Source organism: Rhinolophus sinicus, chromosome 14 (genome assembly GCF_057876585.1).
Source record: "Rhinolophus sinicus isolate RSI-liver-muscle chromosome 14, RSI-T2T, whole genome shotgun sequence".
NCBI classification, from domain to species: Eukaryota; Metazoa; Chordata; class Mammalia; order Chiroptera; family Rhinolophidae; genus Rhinolophus; species Rhinolophus sinicus.
In genome coordinates this window covers 82,818,541-82,835,779 of record NC_142514.1, presented here as the reverse complement: position 1 = coordinate 82,835,779, position 17,239 = coordinate 82,818,541, and the positions used below count along the sequence as shown (strand labels likewise).

The 17,239-nt window shown below is 41.9% G+C and overlaps 1 protein-coding gene across 17 annotated transcripts in view; it reads left to right on the top strand.

Moving 5' to 3' along the window:
• PHACTR1 (phosphatase and actin regulator 1) overlaps window positions 1-17,239 on the top strand; it is a 503,450-nt gene that overhangs the window by 299,754 nt on the left and 186,457 nt on the right. For all 17 annotated transcript variants that reach the window (XM_019742988.3, XM_074335219.2, XM_019742987.3 and 14 more), the window contains one exon: window positions 12,510-12,674. In XM_019742988.3, coding sequence (XP_019598547.1) covers window positions 12,510-12,674 — 165 coding nt within the window. The remainder of the gene's footprint in view (window positions 1-12,509; window positions 12,675-17,239) is intronic.

Genomic DNA, 17,239 nt, shown 5'->3' with positions numbered 1-17,239 from the left:
TGGTTCCAGTGGAACCAAGAGTGAATTAAAAGAGTAACAGGCAAAATCAATCAACACCCTAGATTTGAAGTCAGGAGATATTGAATGAGCACATACTAGTGCCAGTTATTAGTGTAAAGTTGTCAGGTGTTAATATGATGATTGTGCAATCAGAGTAGACGTTATTATCCCTATGCTTCTGTTAAGTGCAGTTCTGAGAGGTTGGTTAACTTGCCCCAGAGCTACTTGATGAGTGGCCCTTAACCCTTGGTATTCAGAATTCAAATCATAGGCTCTGGGGTCAATATATTTAGTCATTAGAAAAACAATAAGTATTTAAAAATAAACTCCTAATTCAATGTGAATTCTGAACTTCTTATGGGGAAAAACTAACCCATGACTTTCCCTGCTGAGACCGCCTTAGAAGTCGACTGTCCTTCATGCAGAATAATAAAGGGTCCCCAAAGGAATTGTTGACAGGACAAAGAGAACATTTACTTCTGAAAAAAAGACTAATGGAATGGCATTGTTGTGTTCTGAAACAAAGGAAATGAAGAATTCCTGTGAAAGTCACAAAAATATATATAAGCAGAACCTTTTACTTTCTGTGTAATGGTCAAGGCAGGCCCACGTTAGAGCCATTGGTGGTAATTATACACACATGCAAATTATACACACACAGGAAAGAAAACAAGATGTTTTTAGCAAGGACCAACATTATGGCTAAAAAATTATTTTCCGGTACTCTTTAGATTTCACATAGTCACTACACAAGTGAGAATTGGCACTGCAAAACTGGTCTGTGAACTAATGGGAGGTAAATAAGGAACCTGTGTAATGTCATCAGAGAGAGAAAATGAGATAGCTGAGATTCAAAGGAATTAGACTCAGCGAATGATTCTTCAATGGAGTATGAGGTTTCATAGGTTCTCTATCATCCTATGTTCAACAAGGTAACTGAGTGGCTATTATTGTGAGATCCTGGAATAAGCACAAGGGAGGAAAAATGCTGAGCAGGGTGTTAACCCTGACAATACGTATTATGGAGGGAAAGACTGAAAAGAGTTGAATCAAACAATGTACACTGCCCGGCCCAGACCCTTCTCAAGTCAGTCATGATATGGGAAGTATGAGTGGTGATGGACCAATCTCTAGACTCAGGAGCCCTGGGCCACTTTACCTCCCTGTGTCAGTTCTGGGCAAGGCATTTGACCTCTTTGTGTCTAATTTCCTGCATCCGTATAGAAGGGGACAAAAAAGACCCTACCATGGCATTTTGCAAATTGTGTTCCACAGAACACTAGTCTATTATGAGCCCTCAAAGGCATCCCACAAGGAAATACCAACCAACAATGTTTGTGATTAAATTAAGTTTGGGAAATACAGGGTTAAACAAAGTTTATGGGTTTATTGCAGACCTTCTCAAAGCCTTAAACAGGCTAAATTTTGATGTGACTCTTTGAGAAAATAGTATGTTAATCATAATTATAGGGAAACCCAGGAGATTTGATACCCTGCCTACATAATGGGGATGTTATGAAGATCTAATGAGATAATAGATGTAAAACATTGGGAAAGAATAAAGCATTATATGAACAGTAGGCGTCTTTAAAGAATCTCCAATGAGTTGCGGGTTTTGAGGTTGGCCGACACCACTGAAGCATGACAATTTGTGTGTGTATGTGTGTGTGTATGTGTGTGTTTTAAATATTTTATTGGGGAAGGTGAACAGGACATTATTAGGGAACAGTGTGTACTTCCAGGCCTTTTTTCCAAGTCAAGTTGTCCTTTCAATCTTAGTTGTGGAGGGTGCCGTTCAGCTTCAAGTTGTCCTTCCAGTCTTAGTTGTGGAGGGCGCAGCTCAGCTCCAGGTCCAGCTGTTGTTACTAGTTGTAGGGGATGCAGCCCACCATCCCTTGCGGGAGTCGAGGAATCGAACTGGCAACCTTGTGGTTGAGAGGACACACTCCAACCAACTGGGCCATCCGGGAGCTCAGCGGCAACTCAGCTCAAGGTGCCGTGTTCAATCTTAGTTGCAGGGGGCGGAGCCCACCATCCCTTGTGGGACTGGAGGAATTGAACTGGCAACCTTGTGGTTGAGAGCCTACTGGCCCATGTGGGAATCGAACCAGCAGCCTTTGGAGTTAGGAGCATGGAGCTCTAACCGCCTGAGCCACTGGGCCAGCCCCTGAAGCATGACAATTTTTATACTAAGGGTCTTACTCCTTAGCCAACCTCCGGAAGGGTATGAATTTGGTTGGGGAGAAGGGAGTAGGAGTCTAGGTTTTTGTAGGAATGCTCTAGTATGTTTCTCAGAGTGCGATTCTCAGAACGCTCCCATTAAAATTACATGGGTTGTTTATTACGCATTCACATTCTTGGTTCAACAGATGTAAGATGGAGATCAGGGATCAAAATTTTTAACGGATACTTTAGTTGATTCTTATACACACTAAAGTGTGAGATCCACCAGCCTGGAGGGTCTTGGCTCAGTTCAGAGTCTCCAGAACTTTCAACATTCGTGTAATTCCTTAAGGGACGTCCCAGTGGTGGAGTGGTAAGGAACATCATCCCTAGAGGAGCCCTATTGGCCAGGTACCAGAGGAGACATTTCATTTTTAGATAACCTTTATTGAGCTCCTGTTCTATGCCCCAACAGGGTGCTTTTAGTAAATATGTTTTAATCCTTACAAGTCAGTATTATCCCCATTGTATAGGAGAGCAAGCTGATGGGACTTTCCTAAGGTCACCCAGTAAATTTGTTAGAACCCTTTTGGTTACAAGTGAGAGAGAAGCCAACCCCCTTTGGCTTAAGCAAAAGAGAGAGAGAGAGAGAGAGAGAGAGAGAGAGAGAGAGAGAGAGAGAGAGAGAGAGAATTTATTGGTTCATATAAAGAAAATCTCCAGTGTTAAGATAGTTTCAGGCAGGGCTGGATCCAGGGGCCCGCATGATGTAATGAAGTCTTAGTCTCCCCTGAGCCATCCCTCCCTCAGCTTTTTTTTTTTTTCCCCTTCTCTAATGGCTCAATTCCCAGGCATACTTTCCCCTTAAGGTGGCAGAAAGATTTCCAGCATCTCCATGCTGTGGGACAAGAGTTGTCAAAGTATGGTCCCCAGGGCTGGCAGTTTGTTTTTGTAAATAAAACTTTATTGAACACAGCCTTGCCCATTCGTGTACGTTTGTCTGTGGCTGCTTTCATGCTGCAGCAGCAGAGTTGAGTATTTGCAACAGAGCTGAATGGCCCATAAAGCCCAAAGTAGTTATGATTTGGCTTTAAAGAGTTCACTGACCCCTGCAGGAGAAACCAGGTTTTGTTGAGGTTTGATTTGCATCTATGAGAGGCGCTATTTATTTACCCCAAGAGTATCAGACCTTAGGATCTGAGATTTTAAGATGAGCAAAGAACCTACATTATTTAAAGATTTTTGCTTTGGATTAACACAAGACTTGGGAGTTCGTTTACAATTTAAATGAACAAATTCCATTCCTAACACAAATGTATACTATGTATTAAAGGAACAATAGAATGTTTCTTTAAGTTTTTATAGTCAGTACATGCTTTTGTGGTTGAAGGTTACATTCCCAGGAGATGAAACAGGAATTTTGTATTCAATATCTCAGAAAGAACTTTGCTGATAACTTCTGTTATCTCAGTAAATGTAACAACACAGACTTGGATAAATTTAAATTTAAATAAGACTTTCCCCCTACCTGTCTGATCTATTAGCAATGCTATTTGTTCATTGACTACTCTGGTCATGGAATATACAATTTAACCTCTCAGCACAGTGCTTAGAAAATATGAAGTATTTGACATAATAGAATTGTTTCCTCTCAAAGCATATGAATTACCAATGTGACCTAGACATTCTTTTAATATTAACCAAGTCTGAGAGAAGGTTTTGAAGTTTATGGCCCCAGCTTTGATCAGGCTGAGCTAGAGCCTGTCTAACCTACAGCCCCAGTTGGAAGAGCGTGTCTATCAATAGCCCCAACAAAACCCAGAATTGAGTCTCAATTGCTTATTCCTGAAGGAATTGCTAGGGGTGGAGGGTGGAGAATGCAATGTTCTGATTGGTCTGCACTGGGTCATGTGCCCACTTCTGGAGTCAAGAGTGAGATCCTCCTCTCCAAAACCACCCAGACTGGAGTGGAGGATGGATGATTCTCCAAAGGAAAATTAGGGAGCCCGTGCCACCTGCTGAGAGGCCAAAAAAGTACTCAGCCACCATCAACTATTAAACTGTAGATTCTGGATCTGAAATCGATCCTCCTGGTTTCAAAACTAACATCCTGCCCACTAGACACAGTGTATAGCATTTTCTGAGTGAAGCAAATCAAACTGGTAGCTGCTGAGTTCCTAATCGTAGCCTGTGATGTGGCTGCGTAGTTGAGAATGTCCACAGGTCCTGCTGACTTAGGGTGGGTATTCTCCAGGGCACGTGCATACAGGTATGCATATAATTTATGATATCTTAGGGTAAGGCAGATAACACCCCTTTCTTTCCTTGCTCGAGTAGGATCAGTTGGCATCTATTTTGTGGCCTTTTCAAAAAGAAGCTCTTTCTTCCGTCATCCCTAAAGCCCTCCTATATTTTAGTCAGTAATATGGAGATTCAAAAAGCCAGGCTTTCATAGAGTGAGAGATATTCTTGAAAATAGACAAGTCTTAATAGCATGTGTTTCTCTTTTTCCGAGAATTGTGCCTTTCTTTTCATTAGTTCCTCTTTGATTTTCCCAAATGTAACATGGTGATGATAATAATAGCTTCCTCATAAGATTGATGAGGAGTTTACGTACGGTAATACTTTAAGTGCTTTGGTCAGTGCCTGGCCCAGACTTAGTGACTAAAAAGTGATAGCTGTTGTTAATACTATTATTATTATTATTATTGCCATCATCATTTTCATCAACATTAATGCCTAAGGAAGCACGATCCTGGTTAGAACCTCCCTTCCTGTGATGTGGAAACCAGAACCCCTGTTAACAATATGCACAGTTCTGTAGACCATGTTAGTCATATAGCCTCTTTCTGTTACAATGGCCTATGGTTCTAGGACAAGTAGCACGGACCCCTTTGCTCTCTTTAAAAATCCATACATCTTAAGGCACAGGACTTAGGGGCATTCTCATATTCCTCTTGGGTTTCAATTACGACTTTAAGAGATTAACAGAAATATGACTTGGGCCATCTTTGGTCCCGTGGGTCCATGACTTCCCCTTCTCTCTTCCTGCCACTGCATGCTGGCATAATGTCTTTGTGTCCTTTAGCCAAGGTGCCAGCCTGTTCACAGTGCCAAAGGCAATGGCAAGCCTAGGAAAGCATTCTTTGGGACCTGCTCCTGGCAGCGGGTAGAATTGCCTCCTACCAGGCAAAAATCTCTGGAGCCAGAAAAGGAGGAGGAAGGGAGGAAGTGGGCCGATTGCCTGAGCGAACCTGCTGAGGAGCGTGGGCTTAGGTATTCGCGGTCTCACTCTCTCTCCCACCGTGTCCCAACCCACAGGACAGTGTTGTACAGTCACACCGTTGGTTCTTCTACCCTAAGAATATCCTTCCTGTAGGAACAACGTTAACAACTCTCTCAATATAAACATGTATGTGTCCCTCCAGAGGTACAGTGGGCAAGACTCAAACATCACGATGGTAGAGTCTGGAGTGTGAAGGTGGCTTTGTGTGGCATGGAATCGGTATTTCCTCGGGTGGTTCTCAGATAGAGAAGGCAGCCACCTGTGTGTCCAGAAAATGGAGAGACACGAGAACTCTCTCCCCCACCTCACTGGGACCTGCAATACTCAAGTTAAGCAGACTTTGGATTAAGATGGATAAACCTTTTGTTCAGTGCAGTTGTGTTCTCATGAACACTGTGCTTCTCCAGTCTCGGTATGCATGCCTTAGTTCTAATGTACAGGTTAGATCCATCTTTGACTCGATGCTAAGGGCTGAGGAAGAAGAGGGTGGTACACTGAGGGTGGAAGACTAGGTAAGCATGGTGAAGGTCAGGAAAGGAACGAGGGAGCAGTTGGGTAAGGACCTCACCAGTCCCCATAACTCAGCAATATTAACACCAGTCAGTTTCCAGGCATCACGTCTGTGCTGGCACTGAACCTTTTCATAGCTCCGTGGTCAATGTGGCAGTTTGTTTTGTCTCCTAGCTCCTTACAGGCTTGTATGTGGTCTCACACCCGGTCAGTGTTTTCTGGGCAGAAGAGCCTCCCTTTGTCCCCATGGCGACCTCCTCTAATACCCAGTCGTCCTCCCCTCAACGCCCCGTCTGGTTCCTCATCCCACTCCTGAACTCATGGGACGAGGCAGAGGCTCCTAATGATAGAATACAAAGCATCACTTCTTTTTTGTTTTGGTTTGTTAAACATACCTCATGGGTAATATAGTTCAGCCCTAGATTGATCAGAAACTCTTCAAAGAGATCTGGCCTCGATAAGAGTATAGTGTAACTTGTGGAGTGAAAAGGGGACATACTGCTCTCTTATGCCTGAATTCAAATCATTCTTTCATTTCCCTACCATTAGGCATGTCTGTAAAACTGAAAGTGCATTTTTAAAAGGGGAAAGCCATAGTTGTTGAGAATTTCCTAAATGGTTAGGTACTTGTTTGACACCACTTTGTAGCTGTAACAAAAGGTAACGCTGCTTGCTGCAGGAAGGTGAGAGGTTGAGGCCGTGGGCAGCTCAGTATAGTGAACTGACAGTTAACTTCACCTCCACCCCCATCTTTGGCCCCCACTCTTAGGTTTAGTGAAATATGGTGAAAATTTAACCCCTTCTAATGAAATTGGAAGGAAAAGTGAATGTAATCAGATCCTGCTACCAAAGCATTCTATTTGTGTGTTCACTTTGGGTTGAGAAGCAGATATCCAATTTGTGAGCATTTCAGATCCTTCCAAAATCCTAGGAGCACTTGACACATGGAGAGATCTAGCATCGGGGCCCCAGAAGTCCTGGCCGATCTGCCTCTGTTGTTGACTAGACATCAGCGAGCACACACAGCATGGCTTCCTTCTTGCCAAACTTCTCAGAGGGACAGTGTATGACTAACACTTTCTAGGCCAGCAGGACAACAAACAAAGTTGGTGCTTTCTTTGGATAAGCCTTTTGAAAACCAAGCAACCATGAGAAATACCAGGGTGCCAAAAAAATGTGTACAAGTAGGTACTTTGGTCAACGTTGCTCAAGCAATAGTTCGCCATAATTAGAAGTGTCTGGATGCTGATGGAAACCACTTTGAGCACCTCTTGTAATTGCAGAAGTCAAATGTGACTTGTATTCATTTTTTTGTTATTGGTACATATTGACTTTTACAATTTTAATAGCTTTTTCTTTTTTAAAAGTGTGTATACATTTTTTTGGCACCCTCTGTGTAATGGTAATTGTGCCGTTTGAAGTGTTGCTGGCCCACCCCACTTCCCCTCCTTTCCTGCTCTAGGAGCCCAGTAGGAGCAGCCCCAGGCTACAACAACGGGTTGTAAACACAAGGGGGTCTGTAGGCCCACGGACACTGCTCCTTGGGTTCTCAGTAATTAAAATGATGTATGAATTATTTCCTCTCCTTTTCTAAAGGGAAGGAAAAATCATCTCCCAACCATTTCTTGCCCTACAGATAAAGCACGTCCCAGTCATGTCATGAAAGCGAGCCCAGACTACCTAGTCTCTTAGAAGAGTCTTTTCGTGGAGGGTGGTAAGGGAAGGACCCCAGAGATCATTCTGGTCCAAGCCTCCCTTTCTCTCTCAGCTCTCAGAATTCCCTGGGCTGCCCAGCTTACTACATTTTGATTCCGCATTCTCAGTCCTGGCAGTTGACATTCAGGCTGATTCACGTCTCAGGGAGCCTTTTCTCCAGACAGCTGTCTCCTTTCTCAGCAGCATGAGGACGCCACCTCCGGGAGCACTGGGCCTGGGTACAGCAGCCTTTTTATGATCTGTTTCAAAAGAAGCCTGTTTCTGTAAACATGCCTGGCCTATACGCCTTTCCTCTCCCACTTGTCTCCATCCCGTTCTCTTTTATGTCCCTGCGGTTAGTCGGCAACCACTTTATTCTGAGCTCAGTTTTGTTTTCTTTTGTCTTTCTTCCACTGCAAACTGGATTCACAATTGGCCTCTTTCCTCACTCTTAAGCCTTTCAATTTCATTATTGGGTGGCCAAGCAGTCAGGTTGAGAGTAGCCCCTGCTGTCAGATGAATTGGGGGAAAAAAGTAATGTGGATGATTAAAATATAAATCAGTTAAACTTGAAGTCATCCAGTCTGCTCAATAATCTAGTGTACTTAAGGGCTAAACATCTTGATTTTAATAGTATACTTATTAAAGATTCATTTAATCATGGCGTTATAATTATGTTTTTATAATGCTCTATCAGCTTCTTGCCACGCCAGGTTTTTCAAAAGCATCCCTAATTTCTTATAATTATATTAATGCGGTTATTTCAGAATAATTTTTATTCATTTCTTAAAGATGTGATTATAAAACATTTTTTTGGTCCTAGTGGTATACATTTTTTAAGACAAATAGTGATTCTGATTTTCATGAGCTGAATCATTCATTTACTTAGTTAGCAAATCATTATTGAGCGCCAACTATGAGAGTGAACTTGATATCAATCTTGAATAACCTGTATCTTGATTTAAAAAATTGGGGGGGGGGGGATTTAATACATAATCTTTAACCTTTAGCTCAAGATGTTTTAGGTTGGCTCAACCCAAGAAGCCTCAACCTGGATACTTTAAACATTTCACCGTTTGTGTCTTAGACTGGAGAAACAAAAGAAAGGTGGGAACTCTTCCAACACAGTGCAGATACCCAAATATACACAGAATTTTGCACATAATTGCAGTAGTCTGATGGCCCTCTGGAAGCCCACAGGGATCCGCAGGCCTCAGGATGAGCCTGCTGTGGCAGGAGTGCCGCACGGTGGCTGCGGGGTGTGCGAAGACAGGCACTAGGAGGTAATTCTGGGCACGTCGTTCCAGTGGAGGTACCTGGAGGCCAAGACAGGAAATGAGAACTTTGTACTGTAAGTTGTGAGAAGCCATTCAAAGTTTCTGAGAAAAGTAGACTTCTGGAAGAATAACCCAGCAACACTATAAAATAGAGATGTGAAGGCAGGACACTGGGGTTGGGAATGGAGGTTTGGAGACTTGCAAAATCTGGACAAGCAACAATAAGGTTATAAACCAAGGTAAGAAGTGAGGAAAAGGGGATGGATACGAAAGAAAGTGATCTTGTGGACATCCGATCAGTAGACCGTTGTCTTGGCTTCTATCCTGGACTCAAAGCCTCCTTGGTGTGGTTTCCCGCAGTTGTCACTACCTATGAGCTTTGTTGAAAAAGTACCAACACAAGCAGCTGATACCATTTAATGAAAGTAATTCCAACATCCACAGTGTTGTTCCAGAGGCTGTTTACGTGCTCCACTTGGCTTCCTTCTCTTGCCTCATTGTAGCTGTTTTTTGTTTGTTTAACTGCTCTCCTCAGTCACCCTGCCACCCAAAGTTACTTAAAGTCTCCTCACTCATTACTTTCTTCCCTCCGCATCCAATAATCTATTGTACCCACTGGGGCTAGGGTCATCTCCCCGAGGCCCACATCTGATCTCTGCCATTTGTGACCAGAGGCCCCAGTTCAAATTTTCAATAACTCAATCAAATCTTCCCATGACTAACAGTTCTATACGTACCTTTGATCCCACCTCCTTTTCGCCTCCCAAAAGACCCCGTTTCATATACTTCTCCACCTCTTTTCTACATCTTCAGTCTCTTACACGCCACTGGTTTTGGCAGCTCGGCCCGCTAACCAGACCAAGTCTTCCCATCCCCGTCCTGGTGCATTGCCCTTCAGTAGTTCTCCATCACCTCAAGCAATAGAATCCAACCCCCTAAAGAGACACGGCTAAACACTGTATTATCTGACTACAAAGCCCTTGTCATTGATCGACCATCCTAGTCTGCTTTTTTCTTTTACAATCAAAGTTCTTTTAAAAATGGAAAGTCTTCACTACCTACCCACTCATGAAAAGCAAACACCTCAGCCATGTTTGTTTCCTTGTCCTCCCTCATGTTTATCCAGAAAGTTACCAAGACCTGTCAGTTCTACCACCTGGCTGAATGTCATCCTCTCTCTGTGTCCCCTCTGTCACTGCCCTACTTGGCTTCTAGTCACTATCCCTCCAGACTATTGCAGGGGCCTCCTTATTACTCTCTCTCTGCCACTTGTTTCTTCACACTCCTGTTCAGGTTCCCATTGCTGTTTCAGTAATAGTCCTAGAAATAAATCTAATTGTGTCCTGATTGTGTAACTTCTCAATCAGGCTCATTAACACTGAACCCCTCCCCCACCTAGACACTCTTGCTGTCCTTTACCGTGTTCTACTTTTTATTTTTCTTCCAAAGCACATATCTTCTAGCATACGCTACAGTTTACTTAGTTTTCATGTGTATTGTCTGCTCCCCATCTTGCCTGCCTCCCAGAGTAAGCTCCAGGAGCTGGTATTTTTATCTGTTTACTGACATAGCCTAAGCGTCTGGTACATAGTGAGCACTCAACACGTATTTGTTGCACTTAATAATATCAATTTCCACTTACAGATTCTCATCTTTTTTCATCTGCTTATAGGGTGAAACCCAAATGCCTAATATTACCTTTCAAAGCTTGCTCTAGACTCTGATTCATCTCTAGACTCCTCCAACCACCACCTCTCCCCGTCTTCCCAGCTTAACCAACACTCATGGTTCACTGGGTTTCTTGTAGTTCCTAGAATGTCATGCTCTGTCAGCCCTCTCTGTTCCTTTTTGGTCTGTTCTTCTTCCAGGGAGGGATCCACTTCTCCCTCTTCCCCATGTGGGAAGCTAGCCAAACATTATGTCCCTGGGGTCTTCTCCAACACTGCAAAGCCGAATTATCACTCCCTCCTCTGCCTCCATTGAATTATATGAGGTTTCCTGTTTCGCCAATTTTATACACTGAGCCCTTTGTCTCTTCCTCTAGACTCTGTGCTCAACCATGTCCCATTTTTGTGTCTACCCCAGAAATGATCACAGTGTCTGGCACACTATTAAGTGGTAACTTACAATGATCGAGAAGAGCTCCCAGTGCATTGAACCATGTAGTCAAAGGTTCAAGTGCCATCACCATGCAACATGTCCAAATGATTGCCACCTTCACCTGCAAACCTGTGTTCCCTGTTTCCCTGAGTGAAGATGCCACTCCACTGACATGATCTGGGCATCAGGAACAATGCGCCTCCCTTCCCTCAGGCCACCCAATCAGTCACTTAGTCCTCTGGACTTTGCTTCCCAAACATTTCTCAAATCCATCTACATCCTTTCAGTTCTGCTGCCAGGAATCTTTACCAGCCTGTCATCATCTGTCACCCAAGCATGGTAGATGTTCCATATATATCTGTTGAGTTAAAAACCATTTCAGATGACCGCAGGCACACTACCAGGCTGTAAGATCGAGCTTCCGAGGACAGCCTATGTTGCAAAAGTCCATGTGATTTTTCTGAAAGATGGTGTTAGAGGCCCAGCAGAGTGGTGTGGGGTCAGCCACAGCCCTAGATGGATTTTGACCTTCTGGAAAGACGAACCCTCCCACCCCTTTGATTTTGCCAAAGAGGTTACTTTCTCTGATTATTCCTGTCTTAAAAATTCAAGTCACTTATATTTACCTCTCTGGGATGTGCAAATTCTCCTGTAAGTTGGAAAAGAGTTGATTTTATTCCAAGCGATAGAAGAGGTCACAGCGATTGTGACCTTTAAGGAAGAGCTCCCACTAGGCATTCTGAGTTTGAATGTCCTCAAATGTAAAGTAATTGGCAGTAGTTTAGATGGTCCCTAAAGTCCATCTCAGCTCTCAATTTCTAAGAATCTTTTTGTTGTTGTTAATTAAGCAAAACGCCAGAAACAAAATGACCGAGAAGAATTAAGGCAATTCTAAAATCCAATAAGGGGCGAGTGATTCTAAAATTGGTCACTAAGCCTGAGGTGGAGCCATTCTCTCGACAGATTCGCGTGCTTCTGTGGATATGGGTAAAGCAGGACAGTAGGAAGGGGGGTCGTGGGTAGTGGACTCTTTGGCACTGGAATAGACAGTTGATAAATGTTTTCTCCTTCTTTCCTCAGCAGACGGTGTTATAGTGATTGCATCTGCCAAGCCTTATTTGAGAAATTGCTGGCCAGTAGTTACACTGATGTCCCCTCCCTGCCTGTGGGGGAGTCTCTGAAGGGTCAAGAGGGCTGTGTTCCTTCTTCTCCCCCTCCTTGTCTGCCTTCTCATGTCCAAGTTAAGGTTGGAAAATTTTGGTTGGGGTCTTCCAAATCCCTAAGGTTTGGCTGTCTGTCCCCAGCCTGCAGCACACGGTAGTATGACTTCCATTCCAAAAGGCAGAAAGAAAAACGGGACTTCAGTCATGTGGTTTCTGTTATCTGTAACCATGGAAAATGTTGGCCATCTGTGAGGCTCCCATTTTAACACTTTTTTTTCCTCTCTTTATTTCCATCTTTTTCTCGGGAAAAACAAGCTGAGGAAGTGGAGAGGCTGGCGGCGATGCGTTCTGACTCCCTCGTCCCAGGTACCCATACCCCACCCATTCGGAGGAGAAGTAAATTTGCCAACCTGGGAAGGATTTTCAAGCCTTGGAAATGGAGGAAGAAGAAAAGTGAAAAGTTCAAACACACGTCTGCAGGTAAGATTATTATTTTTCCTTCATTTCTCACTGGGCTTTTGTTGACATTGACTCTGTACATTAATTAGTAGGATTAATGTAGGATTTAATTACTGAAGATTGTCTGAACCAAAGGAAAAATATCAAGTCTTACAATGGCTCTTGTCTCTAATAATTCTTCAATATGATTGAGACTAGCTTTTAGATCATATGTGCTTTCTTGTGCCTTTTTTTGTTGTTGTTTTTTAATTAAAGAACCATCACTTTTATATGATCTATAAATATCTGAACTTAGAATTCCACCTTTTCTATAATTGAATGCTTTCATTCTAGCATTCACAATGCATTTCTTATTTTTCATCCTTATTTTTACTGCTCCAGTAAAAATCAACATACAGCAGAAAATGTTGGAAGTAAGTTATTTCATGGATGAATAATCTTGAATAAATAATTCTTTTCATTTATTCATGAAAAGAATGGCAGGAAGACACAGTAGAATAGAAATAAAGCATCCTTGTGATAACAAAGATAATTATACAGTTTGTAGCCTAGTGGACAGCAAAGGAAGTTAGGACAAGTCAGTTTAACTGAGGGGTTAAAGAGCAGAGACTCTGGAGTCTGAGTACCTGGCTTCGAGCTCCACCTCTGACATGTGGTAGTTATATGAACTTACTCAATTTATTTAACTCTGTACCTCCGTTTCGCCAACTATAAAGTAGGGGTAAGAATAGTACTTTGCATGACTTAAAATTGTAGAGGGTTTATGTCACACTACGTGGATATTTTTTAAGCTAGAAAGAGTGTATAAGGGAAATGCATAGTGAGAGTTCTGATTTCACCCTGTTGGTTTTAGATGAGATGATAGAAGAGCTATTCAAATTCTTTTTGTCTGTATTTTCTTTTTTTTTTTTTTTTTTTTTTTTTGCTAATTCTGTGCGCAGGTCTTGCGGGCCTACTCCAGCATTTTTATTTCCTTCTTGTTCTACATCCTCAAAAACTCAGCCTACTCTCTCTCCTGAGAATTATCACCTCCTCTGTTCCTTGGTCCCCTCCCCCTTTTCCTCACCTCTGAAATAACTGTGAAATAGGAGATGATCTGCTTCTTGTACCTGAACACTAGTTCACAGATCCAACAATTTTAATGCTAATTGCTTTGGGGTAGGAAAGAGAGTAACAAACATAGGAATGCTGCAGAAAGTCTTGAAATCTTAAGTAGTTCTCTTGGTAAACCTCCCCAGTTCATGTTTTGACTGTTTCTTGGATGGAAGCCCCAGTGCCCAGTTGCTATCATCTCTGAATTCCCGAGGTTACAATGAGCCTCTGAATTCCATGACTCTCTTAAATTGTCACCCTGCTGACTTAGTCCCTTCACCTGACTGCATTCTCCAGCCTCTTGGTCATTGTACAGATCTGTTAAGGTGAATATGTGTGTCATTCTTGCATTCCTGAATGCTACTGAGAGATTCACCTGAAAATGAAACTCTAAATGGATGACTCCTCTGAATCTCCTCAGCCTCTGGGTGACACAGAGAAGGACACTTACGAGGTGTGATCACAAAATGCAGTGAATGTTTAAATAAAAGTTTAAAAAAACTTATTACAGTAAAAGATACATTGCCATTAATCCCCTCAAAATACCCTCCCTTGCTTCAAAAACACTTATTCCATCGTTCTTGCCACTTTCTGAAGCAGTTCTGGAAGTCTTCTTTCATGAGTGTCTTTAGTTGTACTGTTGTGGCTGCCTCAATGTCCTGAATCATTTTGACTTTGGGGAAGAGCCAGAAGTCACACGGTGCCAGATCCGGTGAATAAGGTGGATGAGGACAAACTGTAATGTTTTTATCTGACAGAAATTGCCGAATACCAGAAGCGATGTGTGACACAGGGTTTTGTCATGATGGAGGATGATTTAGGGCACACTTTAAAACACACCTTCTCTCAACTGTAGTTCACACCAAACTGACTGCCATGAACAAATTGAAACTTGTCACACACTGTTACTAAGGTTCGACATGCCGCTTCCTGTATTGAAAATCCCTGTCTTTCTGTTGGATGGCACTTGGCAGCAGCATTCACAATATTTTGTGATCACAACAGAAAGGCTCCATGTCACACATCACTTCTGGTACATGAATTTCTGTCAAATAAAAACATTACGGTGTGTCCTCACCCACCTTATTCACCGAATCTGGCACCCTGTGACATCTGGTTCTTCCCCAAAGTCAAAATGACCATGAAAGGTAAACGTTATAAATCAATTCAGGACATCGAGGCAGCCACGACAGTGCAACTAAAGACACTCATGAAAGAGGACTTCCAGAACTGCTTCAGAAAGTGGCAAGGACGATGGGGTAAGCGTGTTCGACGTGAGGGGGAGTATTTTGAGGGGATTAACGGCAATGTGTCTTTTACTGTAATAAATTTTTTTTAAATTTAAACATTCACCATATTTTTTTATCATACATCATACATCATTGCTTTGAAGAAAAGGAATCTAATTAAGTATATTCTTTAAGCAAAGTGAGGTATAAGACATGTGAACAAGAAAGAAAAAGGGAGTGTTCTGTAAGCACTGGAAAAAATAATAGCAAAGATTCCATAAGGTCCCTTACAGTGTTCTTCCTGACTTTGCTATGGAGAGTGGTTTGTAATAATAGAAACATACATTTAAATCATTGCCACCTCTCAGCGTGAATCCATGAATGATGGTGTGGTAGACGCATTTCCTCTTGGCAAATCAAGAGCTTTGTTTACTCTGCTTGGCAAGGCCATCAGCAAAGCTGAGGTGCTTCTCACATGAAAAGGCACTTGATCAATCATGCTGGCTTCTTTGAGATATTGGAAAACTTGTCCTTTGATAGATGCAAGTACAGTGGTATCAAGTTATTCATGAATCATTAAAAGTCTGAAAAAATTTTCATTTAGAACTCTTCGGGGAGAAAGAATTTAAAAACATGTACCAACCAGGAAAGTTGAAATTTTAATCATTCTTATCTTTATTCTTAGCAAATGTTTATGATCTCTGTGGCCAAATTGATTAAATTGGCAGCTGAATGTGATATGTGTATATAGTGTTCTTTTTTGTTTTGTGTTTTTTTCTTTGCTTTTTGTTTTGTTTTGTTTTTAAGAGACATTCAGTTTTTGAATTAGAGAAGCTAGAGGATATACTATGGAATATCTTTATATATTAATACATGGATGGGTTCATAATATAACGGAAGGCATTCTAGTTTTTTAAAAAGTGAATGGTTTTCACTATAGTATCTTTTGGACTTAACTGGATTCAGAAATATTTCTAATTTGGGGGAAGGAGAGACTTTCTGTGCTAGTTTTTAGAGTTAAGGAGAAAAATATTAATAATATGAGGATGTATAACATCATAAATTGTATATATGTTCAAGTAATACTTTGAATTACAAACTTTCCTATGCATAGATAAGAGTCAAATACTAAGTATACAGAGGATTGATTGTGAGAATGTTCATTGGTTGGCCGATTTTAGCTTGTATGCATATATTTGTCTTATATGTGTGTGTACATAATGTCCTTTCGTATGTACAATAATGTCCACACTTTTAAATATGAAGAATAAGTCCATACATTGCATGTATATTATATATTTGTATTTAAAATTGCATGCTTTTCTGAACACACAAAAGGGCATTAACATAATGCATACTTGGCCTGTTATTATTATTGCTACGGTGAGTCACATTTATAATTTGCTATAATTAGCTATCCTGTAGTTTTACTGTAACTCATGTTATAGGGCATGTGTCTGTGTATACATCTTCCAAGGTACACCCAGAAGTATTGCTTTGCAGGTTGTATAGCAATAAGAAGATTAGAAAATTATGATCTCAGCATTTTCCTCAATTTTGGCATGAATAATTACTGTAGGAATTTTTCATAGTTAGATCTCCGTGTCTCATGCAGCTCGTATATCCTTGCTATTCCAAGCCGAAGGCCTTCAGCATTAAGACTCAGAGACAGGGCTCTGGATGGTGGTGAAAACACTACACAACGAAGAGTTTCTCTCAGAAACATCCCTGCATCTCGTGTCAGTAGGAGAAAAGCAGTAATGTGTAGACCCTAAAATAATGGGTCCTCCGGGAGATGATTTCAGCATGCTTTTCAGCCTGTCCTCTGAGGTTCTGCCCAGGCCCTGGGGAGCCGTTAGCCCGATGCCCAACTTCTTTTGTGGAATCAGCGATGGGGTCCACAACACATCCCCACACCTGCCCCAGGAACAAAAACAGATGATAACATCCCCTCCGAAATAGAACAGGCAGTGCCTCACCAAATAGTCAGCTGTAGCCATCTTATCCAAATTCCTTGGAAATGAGGACTGAATTTATATTAACAAAAAAGAAAGAAAGAAAAAGAAAGACCTGGTAGGAATAAGCTGTGAAGATGCCACTGAGTTATGCTTTTGTTTCCTCTGAACAGAATCTAAACTGCAGGGGTTGGCCCTGGAAATCCACAGTGTGCCACAATTCCCTTGGTGCTTCTAAGCTTTCCTGCACATGAGGGCCTCGGGGGGTGGGGGTGGGGGAAACAAACAAAAAAATTACTAAGAACCGACC